Genomic DNA, 16,279 nt, shown 5'->3' with positions numbered 1-16,279 from the left:
ACTGGACGCAGGCAGAAGTGTGTGTTTCTCCTCTACAAGAGAAACCAGCAATGGGGACCTTGGGAGTCACAACCTGTCTCCTCTGAGTCTCCTCAGACATTACCCCTCTGAGGAGCTTTTCTATAAATCCCCAGCTCTGGGAGTCAGGTGATGACATGCAGTTAGTGTTTGGAGGTGGAGAAGCCTCGGAGATGGGATGGGGGAAGACAAAAAAACACCTTCTGTGACCCTATCCTGGGTCTGGCCCAATATTAATCCTGCCAAAAAGGCTTTTTTCCTCCATCCTGGTGAGCACTTGGGGATTAAAGGTGATGGGGCAAAGGGAAGGTTCCTAGGGGGCCATGGTGCCCTCACTGCCTGGTGCAGCCTGGAGCCCAGGACCTCGCTGGCAGGATGCTGATATTACCGGATGGTTTCCATGGTTTCTCCCCATTTGCATCTAGGGATGCTCCTTAGGAACGAGAACTGGTGGCGGAAAAACAAAAGGGAGATGTGGGCGGTGTGTGGTGCGGGGCCTCCCTTACGGCGGCTGACGGTGGCTATTCCCACCCGAGTGTCCCTGGAGACGGGGAATGGAGGAAAATTAGTGCCAGCATCCCTTCCCCTTCCCCGCCCCACAGCCTGACACAGCCCATTACCCCCCAAAAAGCTGGTGCTGCCTGGAGATTTGGGCATCCTGCAGCATTATTTGGGAATAACAAAAAGCTGGTGAAGCTTTTGGGATTGCCAGGGCTGGAGCAGGATGAGGCGTTTCTCTTTGTCAGGTCCGAAGAGACTCACACCAGAGCAGGTACCTGGTGTAAAAATGGCAATAAATGGTGAAACAAGGCATCATTTTGGGTGGCGAAACAATGTTTTGACTTTTTTTTCTGAATCATTTAGTGAAAAATTGGTTTGGAGGAAACAATATGAATTAATGAACAGGTTGGGTCTCTAAGACTCCATGGTTTTTAGTGTAATAACCCATACCTGCATCTTCCCCCGAGCTTAATTTCATTCCCATGGAGGCAGAGAAATGGTTTTAAGTGGAAAGTTAAACCCCACAGCAACAGGTGATGTCTCCCTGGGACTGAGCATTTGCTCACGCATCCCACCTTGGAGGACAAATCTGGGGGAAGCTATGGTAAGAGGCAGGTGGGGTTCGTGTGGGACTCTCCTCCGCAGTCTTTGCATCCTTCCTCAACGCCTGAGATCCCGCCTGGGATGCGCCAGCTACTTGCAGCACCTTTTCCAAGCTCAAACCTTCCTCCTTGATGCAATTAGAAGGATCTCATTATTTATTCTTCTTATTATTATATTTCTTCTTCTCCTTCTCCTCCTTCTTCTTCTCCTCCTCCTTCTTCCTCTCCTTCTTCTTCTCCTTCTTCTTCTTCTTCTCCTCCCTTTTCTTCTCCTTCTTCTCATTATTATATTTCTATTTCTATTTCTATTTCTATTTCTATTTCTATTTCTATTTCTATTTCTATTTCTATTTCTATTTCTTTTAAATTATTATTAATTGAGGACCATTTTTGACTGCTCCCGCCGAGGACAGGGAGCGATGGGCCCCACTCCAGCCTGCGGGGTGCCCAGCACCCCCATCCCCAACCATGCCGGCGCTGCTCCCCTGGGAGGGGTGGGTGGGCACCGCTGGTCTCCGGGTGGGTCTGGGATGCGAGTGGGGCTCCCCGAGATTTGCGTGGGGAAGGGGACGCGAATCCAACCAGGATGCTGCAATAAAGTGCACCCCTCCCCCGCAGCATCCCCCCCCTCCCCATTTATAGGGAGGGGGCTATTTCGGAGGAGCAGGCGACTCTCCCACTGGCTCGTAGCCCGGCGATGATGTCATTTCTGCCCAATCCGGGGGAGAACAGCAGCTTTTCCCCGCCCCCTCCCCAGCCCTCCCTCACACCGGGTACCGGTGTATCCCGGAGGGGTGGGGGGGAACCCGTCCTCCCCAGGGAGGTTTCCCGGGGGTGCGCAGCCCTCGGGGAGGATGCAGGGTCCTGGGGCCCGATCCTGCACCCAGGTCCTGAGCGCTGGGAGAGGCGGGCTGGAGCTGAGCCGGCCCCGGCCACGGCCGTGATCCGCCGGCTGCTCCTTCCGGGCTTTTCCCAGGACCAGGAATTCTGGAGGAGGGTCCCAATCTGGGGATCTCCTTCCGATACTGAACCTTGGAGAAATCCTGGAAGAGGAAGGCAGGGAGGGGGCTGCAGAGCCCACCTCCGGCCCCGCCACCCCCCTGGAACACTCGGGAATGGAGAAAACCCCGGGTACTATGCTCACCTCATCCTTAGGGTCCCCCCCTGGATCCTTGCTGTCATCCCGGGGCACACGGACCTTCCCGCAGGGCCACCCTCGTGGTCCAGCCCTGATGGGCCACAAGCTACAGATGCAACGGTTTTTCCAGTCTCTCCACCTGTTCCCTGGGATGGGTTCTGGGTGCTGGCACTGGGATGCCGAGCAAGGTTCCCTATGCCAGTGGGCTGCAGCCGCAAGAAGAGGAAAACCCTTTGCTCAGAACTCCTCCCGTGGCCTCCTCATTCCTTCCCAGAACTAGCCTGGCTCCATGGCCAATCTCTCCCCCCCGCCGCCTTCTGCCATCTCCTGTGCTGGAGATGGTCCCAGACCAGGTGACCATGGGGAGGGTTTGGTGGGGATGATGTGGATGACAAAGGAGTGGCAGCCATGACCCATGGCCCATGGCATCCCGCAATCCACGTCGCCCTGGGTAGACCTAAATTTCCTTGGCATCCTTTTCTGTGTCTCCTTCAGTTTACACCAGGAGATGGAGAAAAACAGTTTCCAGCGTTGGAGCGGTCAACAAGCTTTGCAGGGTGGAGGGTGGTAGCCCTTGGGGATGGCAGCCACCGATTGTCCCCAGAGCTGCAACCTTGCATAGGAGCTCCAGGAGCTGACACAGAGCTCCAGCCCCCCATATGTGGGTCCTGCAAAGCCAGGGGACAAGGAGACACCTCTGGATGTGACCCCCCCAGGGCTCCCAGAATCTCCCCCAGCTCTAGCAGCTGCAGCCAGCCAAAACCGTGGCCATCAATGTAGGGTGGCAGGGAGGGGTTCGTACCCTGAGCCTGGACCCGTAGGCAACTCAAAGGAGCATTTGAGCAGAGCCCCCTGCACTCTTTGCCCTGGGGTGCCACGTGCCCTGGTGCCAGCCGTGGCAGGGACCGTCCTGCAGCCACGTGGGTCCCCACAATGGCTGTTTGTCCCCCCACTTGGCCGCTGTGTCTTGACTCTTTCCTCCCCTTGGCTCCTCTGGCTCAGGGCTGTGCTCTGGTCTCTCCACAGCCCCTTGCACGTCCGGCAGCCATCCCACCCACGGCACCCACACCCACGTAGGCACCCAAACCCTGCCTGTCACCCAAGCATTAGAGGATCCTTTTGGAGTTTCAGTGGGACATGACAGAGGGGAGATTGAGGTGAGATCTAAGGAGGAAATTGTCTCCAATGAGGGTGGGGAGGCACTGGCACAGGTTGCCCAGAGGAGCTGTGGCTGTCCCATCCCTGGAAGTGTTCAAGGCCAGGTTGGATGAGGCTTTGAGCAACCTGGTGTAGTGGAAGGTGTCCCTGCCCATGGCAGGGGGTTGCAACTAGGTGATCTTTGAGTTCCCTTCCAACTCAAACCGTTCCATGGTTTTACATTACAGATGCCCCACCATGAGCTAAACGGCTGAGCTGCTGTCACACGTGTGATGTCACCCCCATTTCCAGCTGGGTCGTCCTGTCCTTCCCCATGTCCTGAGGCCATGGGCTTTGCAAAGCCAACCTACCTTCATTTTCCAGGGGGAACCACCTCCCCACAACCACCTCGATGCTCATTGCACAATGGAGGAGACCGATGCCTAAATATACCGGCATGGTTCCCTGGAGGTGCCGGGCTCACGGTCACCGTCGGACGCAGCTGTTGGCGATAAATAGTCCAGGACGAAGCAGATCTAGGGGAAGGAGAGTCGTCGATGGGAAGGACACAACTCTCTGAGATGTCCTACCTCTGCCAGGGCTCCCTGGGGAACCTCGCCTCACACCGAAATAGTTTCAGGATCTGGGACTTGGCTTCTCCCAGTATTTGGAGGAGGAGGATAATGAGGCCACACGTGCCTTTGGCGCTGGGAACGGGTCACACCAGGCTGGTGCCACGTCCCTGGGGGGACGGAGAGGACACCCCACCACTGCCCAGCGTGGGGAGGATACCCCACAGCCTGTGCCAGTGCGGGGCAGGGGGGGAGCGGGGTGGTTCCGCCCCACCAGAGATGCCACCAGGACCGCGCCGGACCCCCGAGTCCCTTCACTGTCACTTTGTCACCCTCCAGCTTTGTCCTGCTCCTCCGGAGCCACAGACCACGCGCTCACCCCCTTCCATCCATCACCCCTCCCGCCCCACAACCCCCCCCAAAAAAACCTTTTTCGGGCCAAATCCTGCTCCTCGCCCTCCCCTACAGTCACCTCCTGCTCCCCCAACCCTTTTATAATTTCTCCCCTTTTTAACGTGGGTTTTTTGTTTTTTTTTTTTAAACCCCCTTCCCCCCCCAAGCCCAGCCCGAAAATAGCTGCTGGGCGTGATGTCACCGGGCTGGTACCCGGTTCGTACAGTCCCCTGGCCAATCAGAGGAGGAGGAGCGGCTGCGCCAATCTCTTGCCGGGGAGATGATGTCATATCGGGGGGTGGGTGGCGCTGGGGACCCCCCCGGGTGGGCTGCTCCTCGCAGACCCCCGCGCCCGCGTTAAAGGAGCCCGGAGAGCGCGGAGGAGCAGCCCGAGCGCCGGCGGTGGGGTGAGTGCCGGGGGAGGTCGGTTCATTTTGGGGGTGGGGGGATATTTTTTGGGTGTTGGAAAGTTGTTGGAGGGGGAATTTTTCCAGAGGGTTGCTCGTTGGCCGCGACACCCCTCTTTGTCCCTCTCCCCATCCCTCCAGCATCCTCCCAGCCGGACCCCCGCACCTCTTTTGGGGTGATACCCCCCCAACCCCTCGACACTGACTCACCCCACCCACCCCCGCAGGGCGTTTTCCATCCCCCTGGACAGCAGGAATTACCTAGAGGGCCATGTCCCGTCCCGTCCCCCTTCCATTTCGACAGCTGAGCTCGGGGTACTGGAGACCCTCCCCACCCCCCCACACACACCGCGGGAGGGGGCTTATCCTGCCGCCCACGGTTTGGGGGGAGCGGAGAATGCACGGATGGGGGTCAGCATCCTCCGCCTCCCCCCAGCACCCTGGGGATCCCCGGCGAGGGTGTAACCCAAATGTGGGTGCGGAGGCAGCTGCAATCCTGCCCCCCTCCCCGAGAGGTTTGGCGGGGAGGAGTATCCATGGCTTGGAAAGCTTCAAGGGAGGGAACGGGGACACCCCCCCCCCTCATTCCTCCATGCCTTCCCTCCGTCATTCCCTGGGTGCTTCTTCCAGGGAAAGTGATGGGAGAACGGGGGGGTGGCGTGGAGGAGGTCCCCACTGTCTAGGGTGATCCATAGTGGAGATCAGGGTGTGAAAGCAGCTGGCAGCCCTTTGGGGTGGGGTCGGGCCCCCTCCCCGCTACCTGCACCCCACCGGAGTGTAAGGGCTGAGTCTGGAGGTCTGCAGCAGCAGGACCCCAACCACACCCCACTCCCCTTGGGCTGGGCGTGCTGGTTGAGGGGGCAGCTCCTCCCCCCCCATTTTATCCTCCAGCCAAGACACGAACCCCTGGCACAAGGGTCCACAGTCACCCCACGAGCCCACGGAAAAGGCGGATTTGGGGTGGGAACGGCCCATGAGCCACTGGAGCACCCCCACCCCTGCCGGGGCACCCCACTTCAGTACAGCCGAGAAGGGTATTGCCACCGGGAAACCCCTCTGGTGCCACCGACACGCTGTTTGTGTCCCCCAGAAACCCTGGGAAAGGGGGATGGCTCCAGCTCATCGGGTTTTCCTGAGTCTCTGGGTGTTGCCACCCCAGGCCAGATCCTGCACCCCAGGGATGGACAGTGGTCCCGGGGATGCCCCCACACCTGACCCACGGCCTCGGAGACCCCCAGAGAGGGTCCCAGTGGGAGGCGGGAGAGGGTCCTGGTGCGTCAGCTCCACTGCGGGTGGTCCGGTGAGGGGCGAGCTGAGGACTGGGGCTCTCAAGACATGAGTGGGGGAGGCAGGGGGGGGGGCTTGGGTGGCAGCAGAGGCTGTGCAAAGGGGTCACACTTGTTTGGGGTGGGGATGGTGTGTGTGCTGCTCCCGGCACATGTGTGCACACGTGTGGGGTGTGCAGCCCAGAGTGGGAGGAAGGGCTGCGTGTGCCCATTGTGTACCACCAGTGTGTGTCCATCCCATCCCATCCCATCCCATCCCATCCTATCCCATCCCACCAGCATGTGCCCGTCCCAACAGCACGTACCCATCATGTTGGGCAGCCCAGAGTGGGAGGAAGGGTTGCCCATCAAATGAGTGTGCCCGTCCCACCCTCCCAGTGTGTCCCTCACACCACCCCACATGTGCCCACCCCATGTGTGCCCACCCCACGCCCCCAGCATGCAGGTGATGCCATGGGTGGGTGGGTGTCCCTCAGGGGCCAGGCACATCTGGGTGATGCCCCCAGCCCCAGGACCCCCTGCACTCAGCCCGGCTCTTTCCTCCCCCAGGAACGCTCTTGCTGTGGACGCCCACGGATCTTCACGCCATGACTCTGGCTGGTACGACACTGTCATGGGGCCGCGCATGAGCACAGGGGACAGCATGGCTTGGCCGGCCCCGGGTACCCAACCTCGGCACCCACCCCATGCTGGGGCACCCGTAGCTTGAGCAAGATCTCCGCCCAAACTGCCCTGGGAATGGCTCTGCCCTAGGCTAACTCCCATGCTGGGACGCTTATGGACAAGATGTCATGCGTGTGGTTACCACACTGGGATGGACATAACTCACGTGGCCATCAGTGAAGCACCCACCTCTGCGTGCCTCAGTTTCCTCTGTGCATGCCTTGCTTCTTCCACTCAGACCACTCTGTTTGCAATATCTGGGCCAACTTTGTTGCCAGCGCCCGTCCCAGCCCTTCCCTGTCCCGGGCATCTGGCAGGACCCCCCCTGCCCTTCTGACCCTGGTCTCCCTCTGTCTCTTCCCAGCTTACAAAGAGAAGATGAAGGAGCTGCCTCTCGTCTCCCTCTTCTGCTCCTGTTTCCTCTCGGACCCCCTGAACAAGCCGGCATACACGTATGAAGGTAGGAGCCTGCTGCCCACCCACAGCTGGGGGGGGCCTGAACAGGGTGGGGAGCTGTAGAGCCACCCTTGGCATGAGTGGGGTCACCCTGAAACTGAGAGAGGTGGCTCCACAGTTTGCTGACACCGGCTGGAAGCAGGGGGATAGGTCAGGGTTGAGTGAGGGGGGATTCGGGCAACCCCCACAATGTGCCACCACCTTCCATGATGTCCCTTGGAGGGATGCCCAGTCCCTCGGCTCGCCCAAACATCCCCAGCTCGGCACCCTCAATGAGTGTCTGGGGGTTCCTACTCCAACCCATGACACTGGGGCTGAGCCACAAGGGTACAGAGATTTGGGTGAAACCAGTGGCGATAGGGGAAGGTGGTGGCACATTGTGGGTGTGGGACCACAGGCCGGTTTGCCCCGAGGGGTGGGATGCGCCCATGCCGGTGGTCAGCCCATGCCCCCTCTCCCAGCAGATACGGTAGACCTCACCTGGTGTGTCATCTCCGACATGGAAGTCATCGAACTCAACAAGCGGACCTCGGGACAGTCCTTCGAGGTCATCCTGAAGCCCCCATCCTTCGATGGCATCCCCGAGTTCAACGCCTCCCTGCCCCGGCGGCGTGACCCGTCCCTGAGGAGATCCAGAAGAAGCTGGAGGCGGCAGAGGAGAGGAGGAAGGTCGGGCTGGTGGTGGAGCGGCATGGGGACATGGTGTGGGGACATGCGACCTTGCGCTCGGGGCGCTCGCTCGGCAAGGTGCACCCACCTTTGGGGATGTCGCTGAGTTCGGGAGGGCGATTTTGGCTGGGAGGGGAAGGGATCTGTGGTCCATGTGGCCATGATGTTCCGCTTTGCCCACGCAGTACCAAGAGGCTGAGCTGCTGAAGCACCTGGCGGAGAAGCGGGAGCACGAGCGGGAGGTCATCCAGAAGGCCATTGAGGAGAACAACAACTTCACAAGATGGCCAAAGAGAAGCTGGCACAGAAGATGGAGTCCAACAAGGAGAACCGTGAGGCACACTTAGCGGCCATGCTGGAGCGCTTGCAGGAGAAGGTGAGAGCCCGGTGAGGAGGGAGGGGGGATGTGCTGGGACACCGGTCCAGGAGGGTGTCATGGGACACCCAGGCACCCTGCATGGCTCTTAGGGTGGCATTACCCCCTGGGGACACCACCAAAAAGGGAGGTCCCCTTTTCCCTTCCCACCATGCAGCAATACCCAAAGGCAACCTCCTGCCTGGGGTGGGGGTGACCTGCCCGGGGTCCCACTGAGCCTGACGTGTCAATAGGCTCACGAGATGTCAGCAGGTGGAGAGCTGGGACCCGTATCTCCTCCACAGACATGCAAAGCCTTTGCTTTCCCCCGTGTCCCGCCATGATGGCCTTGACCCATTGCTGGCCTTTTCCACCTCCCGGATGGCAGATCTTCCCCACGTCCCTTCCCCAGAGGCTGCGGAGCCGTCGGCTCCCTGGCAGAGCTGGAGGGGTCTAGGAGACAATTCCACCCTACCAGCCTATGCAGACCTCTTCTCTCTCCCTGAAGCAGGTCTGTTCCCAACCTCAGCACGGAAGGTCCCACACTCACCACCTCCAGCTCCCTCCAAAACATCCCTTCTGCAAGGAGCTCGCCCAGTGCCCTTCTCCAAACGCCTCGGCTAGCCTCGGGCCAGAGGCAGAGAGCACGAGATAATGAAGGACAATCCGAGCTAACCCCATCTCCTTGGGGCTCCCGCTCCATCCCATCTGGTTGACGTCTACCTCCTAGCTAGAGGGCAAGGACAATCTGTCCCTGAGTGCCTCCACAGTCCTTAAGCCACCCCAGGGAAGGAGAGGACGCTGTTGACCCATCGGTGGTGTCCCTTGGGGGATGAACCTCACGAACGCCCTCGTGCCTTCGAACCCCTCTGAAGCTGCTGGCCCCCGAAGCTAATGCGTGTGTCCCCCCCCTTCCCTTCACCCCCCCTCCACAGGACAAACACGCTGAAGAAGTGAGGAAAAACAAGGAGCTCAAGGAAGAAGCCTCCAGGTAAAGAGGCAATGGTTGGACTGACGGCTCCGGGGAGGTGGTGGAGGCTGCCGCGGCGCAAGGTTGGCCGGCGGAAGGGTGGACGTTGCTCTGCTTTCTTTGTTCGTGAATGTAAAGAGTTGACCAGTGAAGCCATCCTAGTCGTTTCGGGGAGGGTGGGGAGGAGAAGGAAGGAGGGAGGGAGGGCGGGAGGGTGCCGGCTTCGGGGTGCCCACCTCCCTGGTGGGGCTGGCGCGCTGCCCGTCACCCAGGGCCGGAGGAGATGGCCGAGGGCTGGCGATGCGGAGGAGGTGGTCCCCACCCCTGGGAGAAAACCAGGGCGGGGGGGACACGGAGCGGGTGGGGAGGGGAAGAATTAGGTGGGGGGGGAATGTGCGTCGTGTGTGACTTTAATTTGGTGCTGGGCAGGCAAGGCAGGCAGGTGGGCATCTCTCTGGCTTCCTTCTCCTCCGTCCCACCGCATCCACGGGCAGCGGCATCTCTTGGTGTCCCTCCGTCTCTTTCTCCTGCCTGGACTCAGGACCTCGTGCCCAAAGCAGGCGTTATCTGCCCGTAGACCTTAAAGAACCATTTTGGGGAAGGGAAAGGAGACCCCTCCCCACCATTGGAGGTGGTGGGAGAGTGAGGCTCGCTCGCTCTGAAGGATTTATCCGGCTGTAGCAGACACTGATGATCCTTTTCAAGGGTGAAATTGAAGCCCCATGACTTCCCAAAGACTTGCTTTTGTTTGTTTTTTTTTTGTAAGAACATCCTGAGAATCATCATTGGACGAAATCCCTTCTCTGCCATAGAGCAGCTAGAAAGCCATCAGCTTTTAGAGGTGGTTATTTGAAAAGGGAGATCCCTCCCTGCCATGGAGAGTGAAAGCAGGGGAGGAAAACAGGGAAGGGCTTTGGAAACCGTGATCGAAAAGATGGGGAAAGAGGAGCTGAGGCAGCTCAGGCTGGAGAAGATGGAGATGGGATCCAGGTGGGATGGAGATACCTCTCTGGAGAGAGCAGGAGAAGCCAACAGCCGCAGGGATGGCAATGGCACCTCCTGGAGACACCAGGGCAGGAGAGAGGTCAGTTTTGAGACCCCACCAACAGCTTGTGACCAGCCTGAGAGCTGCTGTGTGATCTCCTGGATGGTCTTTGCCTCCAGGGACGATGGGTGAAGCAGAGAGGTTGCAGTGAGATCCTTCCCAGCGGGAGAAGAAAGAGAGCCTGCCAGGGGGGGTGGGATCATCCCCTCCTCTCCCAGTTACCAGCAGGCAGTGGTCCCCAGTGCCACCACACCCTGGCACCCTCATCAGCCTCTATCCCTGATGCTCACGGAGGGTTTGACCTCCACCATGGCCAGACAAAGCTTCCCAAGAGCTGATTTGGGTCTGGAGGGAATTGTGTCTCTTCTTGTGCCATGAGATGCTCACCTGGACCCCGGAGCCCCGGGGCAGTGCGGGGGAATCACCAGCCCGGGGAGGGGAGCGCGGGTGAAGGAGACAGAGGGGGTTGTTGGAACCGTGGCACGAGCTGTCCTTTTTTTTTGTACACAATGGTTGTAAATAAACTGCCTTGGCATTTCTTCCGTTTTCTCACGATCTCTGTGGTGTCTTGTGTGTGTTTGTTTTATTTTTTTGGGGGGGGGGGCGGGGGCATCCCAGTGTCGCTTACACTGGGAAAGGGTCTAGGGGATGGGAATTAGGGTGGGAGGCAGTGTGTACATCCAGCGGACGGTCTGTTTTATCCCAATACCCCAAACAACCCCATCCTGGTGGGACTGCAGAAGCTTTGGACTCATTTGGCCCTCCAGCACTATTGACCCCTTGCACCCAGCTGTGTGCCCCGGGCTCACCCTGTGCACTGCCTGGGGCATGCAGAGGTGATGTTGTCCCACCTCAGACCCAGAACGAGGAGTTAAGCCAACTTGTCTCCAGAGGGGCCAAGTGTCCATTCCTCCTTGGTCAAGGAGGTCCTCCCTGACCTGGTCCTCTCTGATCTCAGCTCAGGAGGTCCCCTCTGACCCTTGGAAGCCTTGGAAGATGGGTGTCCAACCAAGGAGCTGCATTGACCTAACCACTTGCATTGACATAACACATCAGACGGAAATTGTTCTCAGACCTTCCTCTGTCTTGGATAGCTGTGAGCCAAAACACCACCAGGTCATGTAGCTGCTCGCCCAGTAAGACACAAACAGACGCAGCCGCTGCTCCGCAACAGGAACGTCACGTGTCCATGTGGGTGGGGTCTGCAGCGCTGTATGGGGTCATTCGAGTGGGTGTGTTTAGTTTCTTGCTCAGCCACACTGCTGTGTCTCACTCAGAGCCTGGTACCCAGCAGACGCCAGGACCAGGACCATCCCCTTCCCCCTGGGGAAGCCAGCAGGGCTGTCAGCCCTGTACAGGGGAAGAGGCAGGGGAGGTATCGCCATGTCCCATCATCTATGAGCTATGAGACATGACCACCCAGGGGTCCAGGCTCAGCCTTCCCTTTCAGCAGCAGAGCGGCTTTTGCAGATGCTGACTCTTCTTCTCCCTCCTCCTTAGGAGGAACTCAGGCATCTTCTGGCTGGATTTGGGGCTTGCAGTGGTGAGCCTCAGACTGCTTTTAGCCTTGCTGGGGTACCAAATACCTTCATCTCACCCCGCGGAACCATTTCAGATGCTGCCAGACCTTCCCACCAGGTTCCGAAGGGCTCTGTGTCATAGAAATATAGAATGGGTTGGGTTGGAAGGGACCTCAAAGATCATCTAGTTCCAACCTCTCTGCCATGGGCAGGGACACCTTCCACTACACCAGTTGCTCAAAGCCTCACCAACCTGGCCTTGAACACTTCCAGGGATGGGCGGGCACAACTTCTCTGGGCAACCTGTGCCAGTGTCTCAATACCCTTAATGTAACCAATTTCCTCCTTAGATCTCATTGAAATCTCCCCTCTTTCAGTTTAAGCCATTTCCCTGTATCCTGTCACTACGTGCCCTTGTCCAAAGCCCCTCCCCAGCTTTCTTGTAGCCCCTTTAGGTACCGGAAGGCTGCTGGAGGGTCTTCCCGGAGCCTTCTCTTCTCCAGGCTGAACAATCTCAACTCTCTCAGCCTGTCTCCATAGCAGAGGTGCTCCAGCCCTCGGATCATCTTCGTGGCCTCCTCTGGACCTGCTCCAACAGCTCCATGTCCTTCTTGTGTTGGGAAGCCCAGAGCTGAACGCTGCACTGCAGGGGGGGTCTCACAAGAGCAGAGCAGAGGGGCAAAATCATCTGTGATGTCCTGTGGGTCCCATGTCACCTCTGCCCACCACGTGCCAGCCTCTGAAAGCTCATGAGTCTCAAATGGCAGAAGACATCCACACCCGGGTGAGAGGTTGGAGCTCATAACCTTGCACCTGGGCAGCCTGCAGCAGACATCATAGAGGAGGAGATGGAGACTAGGTCCTTGTCGATGTGGTGGAGTCCTCTTCCCAAAACACAGCCAGGACATACAGGGGAAAGCACAAAGAAAGGTTTGGTGCCGTCAAGAAATCCCTCAAGGAGACATTTCATGGCACTTGCCAGACTCTCAGGGCTGAGACCTGGACAAAGCTGTACCTGTTGCCACCTCTCCTGTTGAAAGGTGAGATGCAATCCCATCCCTAAATCCCAGCCCAAGACCTGTGCTATGGGTTTGCACCTACTTAACATCAGAGAGTGCCCAGGTGTCCTTCAGAGCAGACAACAACAGATGCTGCTCAGTTCTAACCTTCACATGGGAGAATAAGTGCCTACCTCTGTGAAGTGACACGTTGCCCTGGTTTCAGGTGGGATAGAGCAAATTTTTCCTCTTAGTAGCTGGTATAGCGCCATGTTTTTGATTTAGCCGTGAGAGCAATACTGATCCTACCCTGAGGGCTGGAGTTGTGCTAAGCAGTCCAAGGACTTTCATCTGGCCATGCTCTACCAGATGCACAAGAAGAGAGGGAGCACAGCCAGACAGCTGGCCCAAACTGGCCGGTGGGATATTCCATACCATATAATGTCATGCTCAGTATGTAAACGGTGAGTTGGCTGGGGGGTGAAATCACTGTTCGAGAACAGGCTGGGCATTGGTCAACGGGTGTGTGAGCGATTGTATTGTGCATCACTTGTTTTGTATATTCTTTATATCATTGAGGGCTTTTTTTTATTTGTTTTTTTTTTTGGGTGTGTTTTTTTTTCCATGTCCTGTTGAGCTGCTTTATCTCAGCCTATGAGTTGGGTTGTTTTTTTCCTCATCTCATTGCAGGGGAAAGTGAGGCAAGCAGCTGCTTGGTGCTTAGTTTTGACTGGGGTTAAACCATAACAGACATCACAGATCAAAATGGGTGCAGAAACCGCATCCTGGAAGTGCCTCCAGGACACCAAGCAATGAGGTGAATCTTCCTGCCACTGACCACTGCCGGATTTCGGGAGCTTTTCTGGCTCGTGTGTCATTGACATTGTGCGGGGATAGTTCTGCCATTTGATGTCCTTCCTCCAGTCCATAGCCTGTTGCTGGTTCTCAGAAATCATAAATCTGGCAAGGTACCAGCCATTCATTCATGGAAAGCTGACACAGGTGAGCAAGGAGTGTGGCTGGAGCATTGGGCATCCGAACTAGCTGGGGCCTCTGTGAAGAACCAGCGGAGTGATTAGAACTGTTCAAGGCCAAGGATCATAGAATCACAGAATCATTTAGGTTGGAAGAGACCTTAAGATCATCGAGTCCAATTGTAAACCAGCACTGCTGAATCCACTGCTAAACCTTGTCCCTCAGCATCACTTCTACATGGCTTTTAAATCCCTCCAGGGATGGTGACCTCCCCCACTTTCCTTGACAATTCTTTGGTGAAGACATTTTTCCTCCTATTCAATCTAAAAGGATGCCATGTGAACCCAAACCAGTACCAAAATCACATTATTCTGCCTGCTCCCCCATCACACTGGACTATCTGTGCATGAGAAGATCTTTGGAAAAGTGAAGGAGTCATGTCCAAAGCAGAACGATTCATCTTAGAGAGTGTACTCCAGTATGAACCCCGTAACTGTAGGGGAGCTTTGAGGTGCAGAGTCTTGCAAAAACCCTGTGCTCAGGCAACCATATCAGTAATGTCATAGAAGGCTGAGATTGCCTCAAACATGACATCAAATACAACAAATATGAGTATGGATGTAGCAGAATGGGGACCAATAAAGAAAAAAAAGTAATTAGGGACAGATTGGGCTGAGAAAAGAGGTGGTAAGGGTAGAAATGGGAAAAAAAAAAGAGGAATGACTTCCATGTAAGGAATATAGGAGGTTGGGATCTTTCAGTGTTTGGAGGATGGATGCCTACAGATGGTGGTGGACGCTGCCTGGGTACCCAACTTCATGGAATGCCCTTGGAAAACTCACTGGACTCTCCATCAGGGCTATGTATAAATGGCGTAGTTTAAGAAGGTAAAAAGGGAAACACTTGCACCCTGGTATGAAGAGTTGTGGAGAGGGAAGGATGGTAAAACTGTAATGCAGCAGGAGTAGTGTGGGATTTGTAAGGTTTAAGAGTGATACCTTCCTCGTTGTGTTTAATAATGTGCAAAATCAGATTGTAGATTAATAATGATATTGTGATCATTAGTTAATTAGGTTGAAGCTTATTCAAGTGATTTATTAGTCTCTTAGTAGGGTATTGCTTAACCAGGGGACATCATGGCCTTTTGAACACCTGCAGTCCAAAGAGGGAAGGTCAAATCCTGAAGGAATGGCATTATATCACAGATACGCATGGCATGAGGCAAGAAAGCTCTCCTCCTGCCATTGGTAGTGCCCAGAGGTCCATGGCAAGTGATGGTACAACAGCAGTTCATTGCAAGCCCAAACACCACCAGATACATCCTGGGAACATGCCCCAAGGAACACAACCAAGGCAAACCTAGTAGAGGGAAAGGCAAATAACGTTATTTCTTTATCTTGGGGGATATTGGAACTAGATATCTGGGTTGGAACTAGATGATCTTTAAGGTCCCCTTCCATCCCAATCATTCTGTGATACTATGATTAGTTTGTAGAATTCTTTAAAGGTAACTTCTCCACTTATTTGCTCATGAAAAATGAAGTTCCAGGCAAAATATAGTCCAGAATAGTGTAAAAGCAATAGAAACCATCAGGGAGCCAGCAGAGCACCAAGCAGGAAACAAGCAGTTGGGAGGAGCAGTGCTTTGTTTCTGATATCTCTGCCTTTGCCCTTCGCTGAACCCTCTTTGAACTCATCTGCACACATGAAGCAGGAAAAAAGGTGATTTAACTAAACATTCATCACCAAACACACTGAAGGGCTGAGACCAAGTCCCAGCCTCCATCTGTGGATCCTGCGAGGAGGCAAAGTCAGGAAAAAAAGGAGGGTCTCTGCTGCAACTACAAATGGGAAATTAAAAGACAGCAACAACGAATGTTCTTTATCTGGAGTAAGGCAGTAAAAAAAGACTTAAGAACATGAGTACTGTGTTCAGCTGTGGAGTCCCCAACACAAGAAGGACATGGAGCTGTTGGAGCGGGTCCAGAGGAGGCCACGAAGATGATCCGAGGGCTGGAGCCCCTCTGCTATGGAGACAGGCTGAGAGAGTTGAGGTTGTTCAGCCTGGAGAAGAGAAGGCTCCAGGGAGACGTTCCAGCAGCCTTCCAGTACCTAAAGGGGCTACAAGAAAGCTGGGGAGGGGCTTTGGACAAGGGCGTGTAGTGACAGGACAAGGGGCAATGGCTTTAAACTGAAAGAGGGGAGATTTTGATGAGATCTAAGGCAGAAATTCTTCCCTCTGAGGATGGTGAGGCACTGGCACAGGTGTGGCTGCCCCATCCCTGGAAGTGTTCAAGGCCAGGTTGGATGAGGCTTTGAGCAACCTGGTGTAGTGGAAGGTGTCCCTGCCCATGGTGGGAGGGTTGGAACTAGATGATCTTTGAGGTCCCTTCCAACCCAGACCATTCTATGATTCTATGTCTGATCATTTCCTGCAGATCACTTTTAGGGTGGACAGAAAAGTCATCCAAAGTTCTTTGCCAGAGAAGGATGGAAAGGTGAAAATGTAATGAAAACCAGAAAACTTTCCACATTTTTTATTTTTAAATCTTTTCATTTGGAGTATTATTATAG

At 55.9% G+C, this 16,279-nt stretch overlaps 1 protein-coding gene across 1 annotated transcript; it reads left to right on the top strand.

The window, feature by feature from the left end:
* The first annotated feature begins 6,641 nt into the window (after positions 1-6,641).
* STMN4 (stathmin 4) lies at positions 6,642-9,192 on the top strand. Its single transcript, XM_009988000.2, is given in 7 exon segments — positions 6,642-6,654; positions 7,082-7,177; positions 7,638-7,793; positions 7,796-7,842; positions 8,028-8,118; positions 8,121-8,218; positions 9,133-9,192. Coding segments are annotated over 7 exon segments (561 nt in total).
* Positions 9,193-16,279: the final 7,087 nt, after the last annotated feature.

This window comes from Tauraco erythrolophus, chromosome 2, assembly GCF_009769465.1.
Source record: "Tauraco erythrolophus isolate bTauEry1 chromosome 2, bTauEry1.pri, whole genome shotgun sequence".
In the NCBI taxonomy this organism is placed as follows: domain Eukaryota; kingdom Metazoa; phylum Chordata; class Aves; order Musophagiformes; family Musophagidae; genus Tauraco; species Tauraco erythrolophus.
The sequence above is the reverse complement of the archived record's forward strand: the minus strand, read 5'-3'. Positions and strand labels throughout refer to the sequence as shown.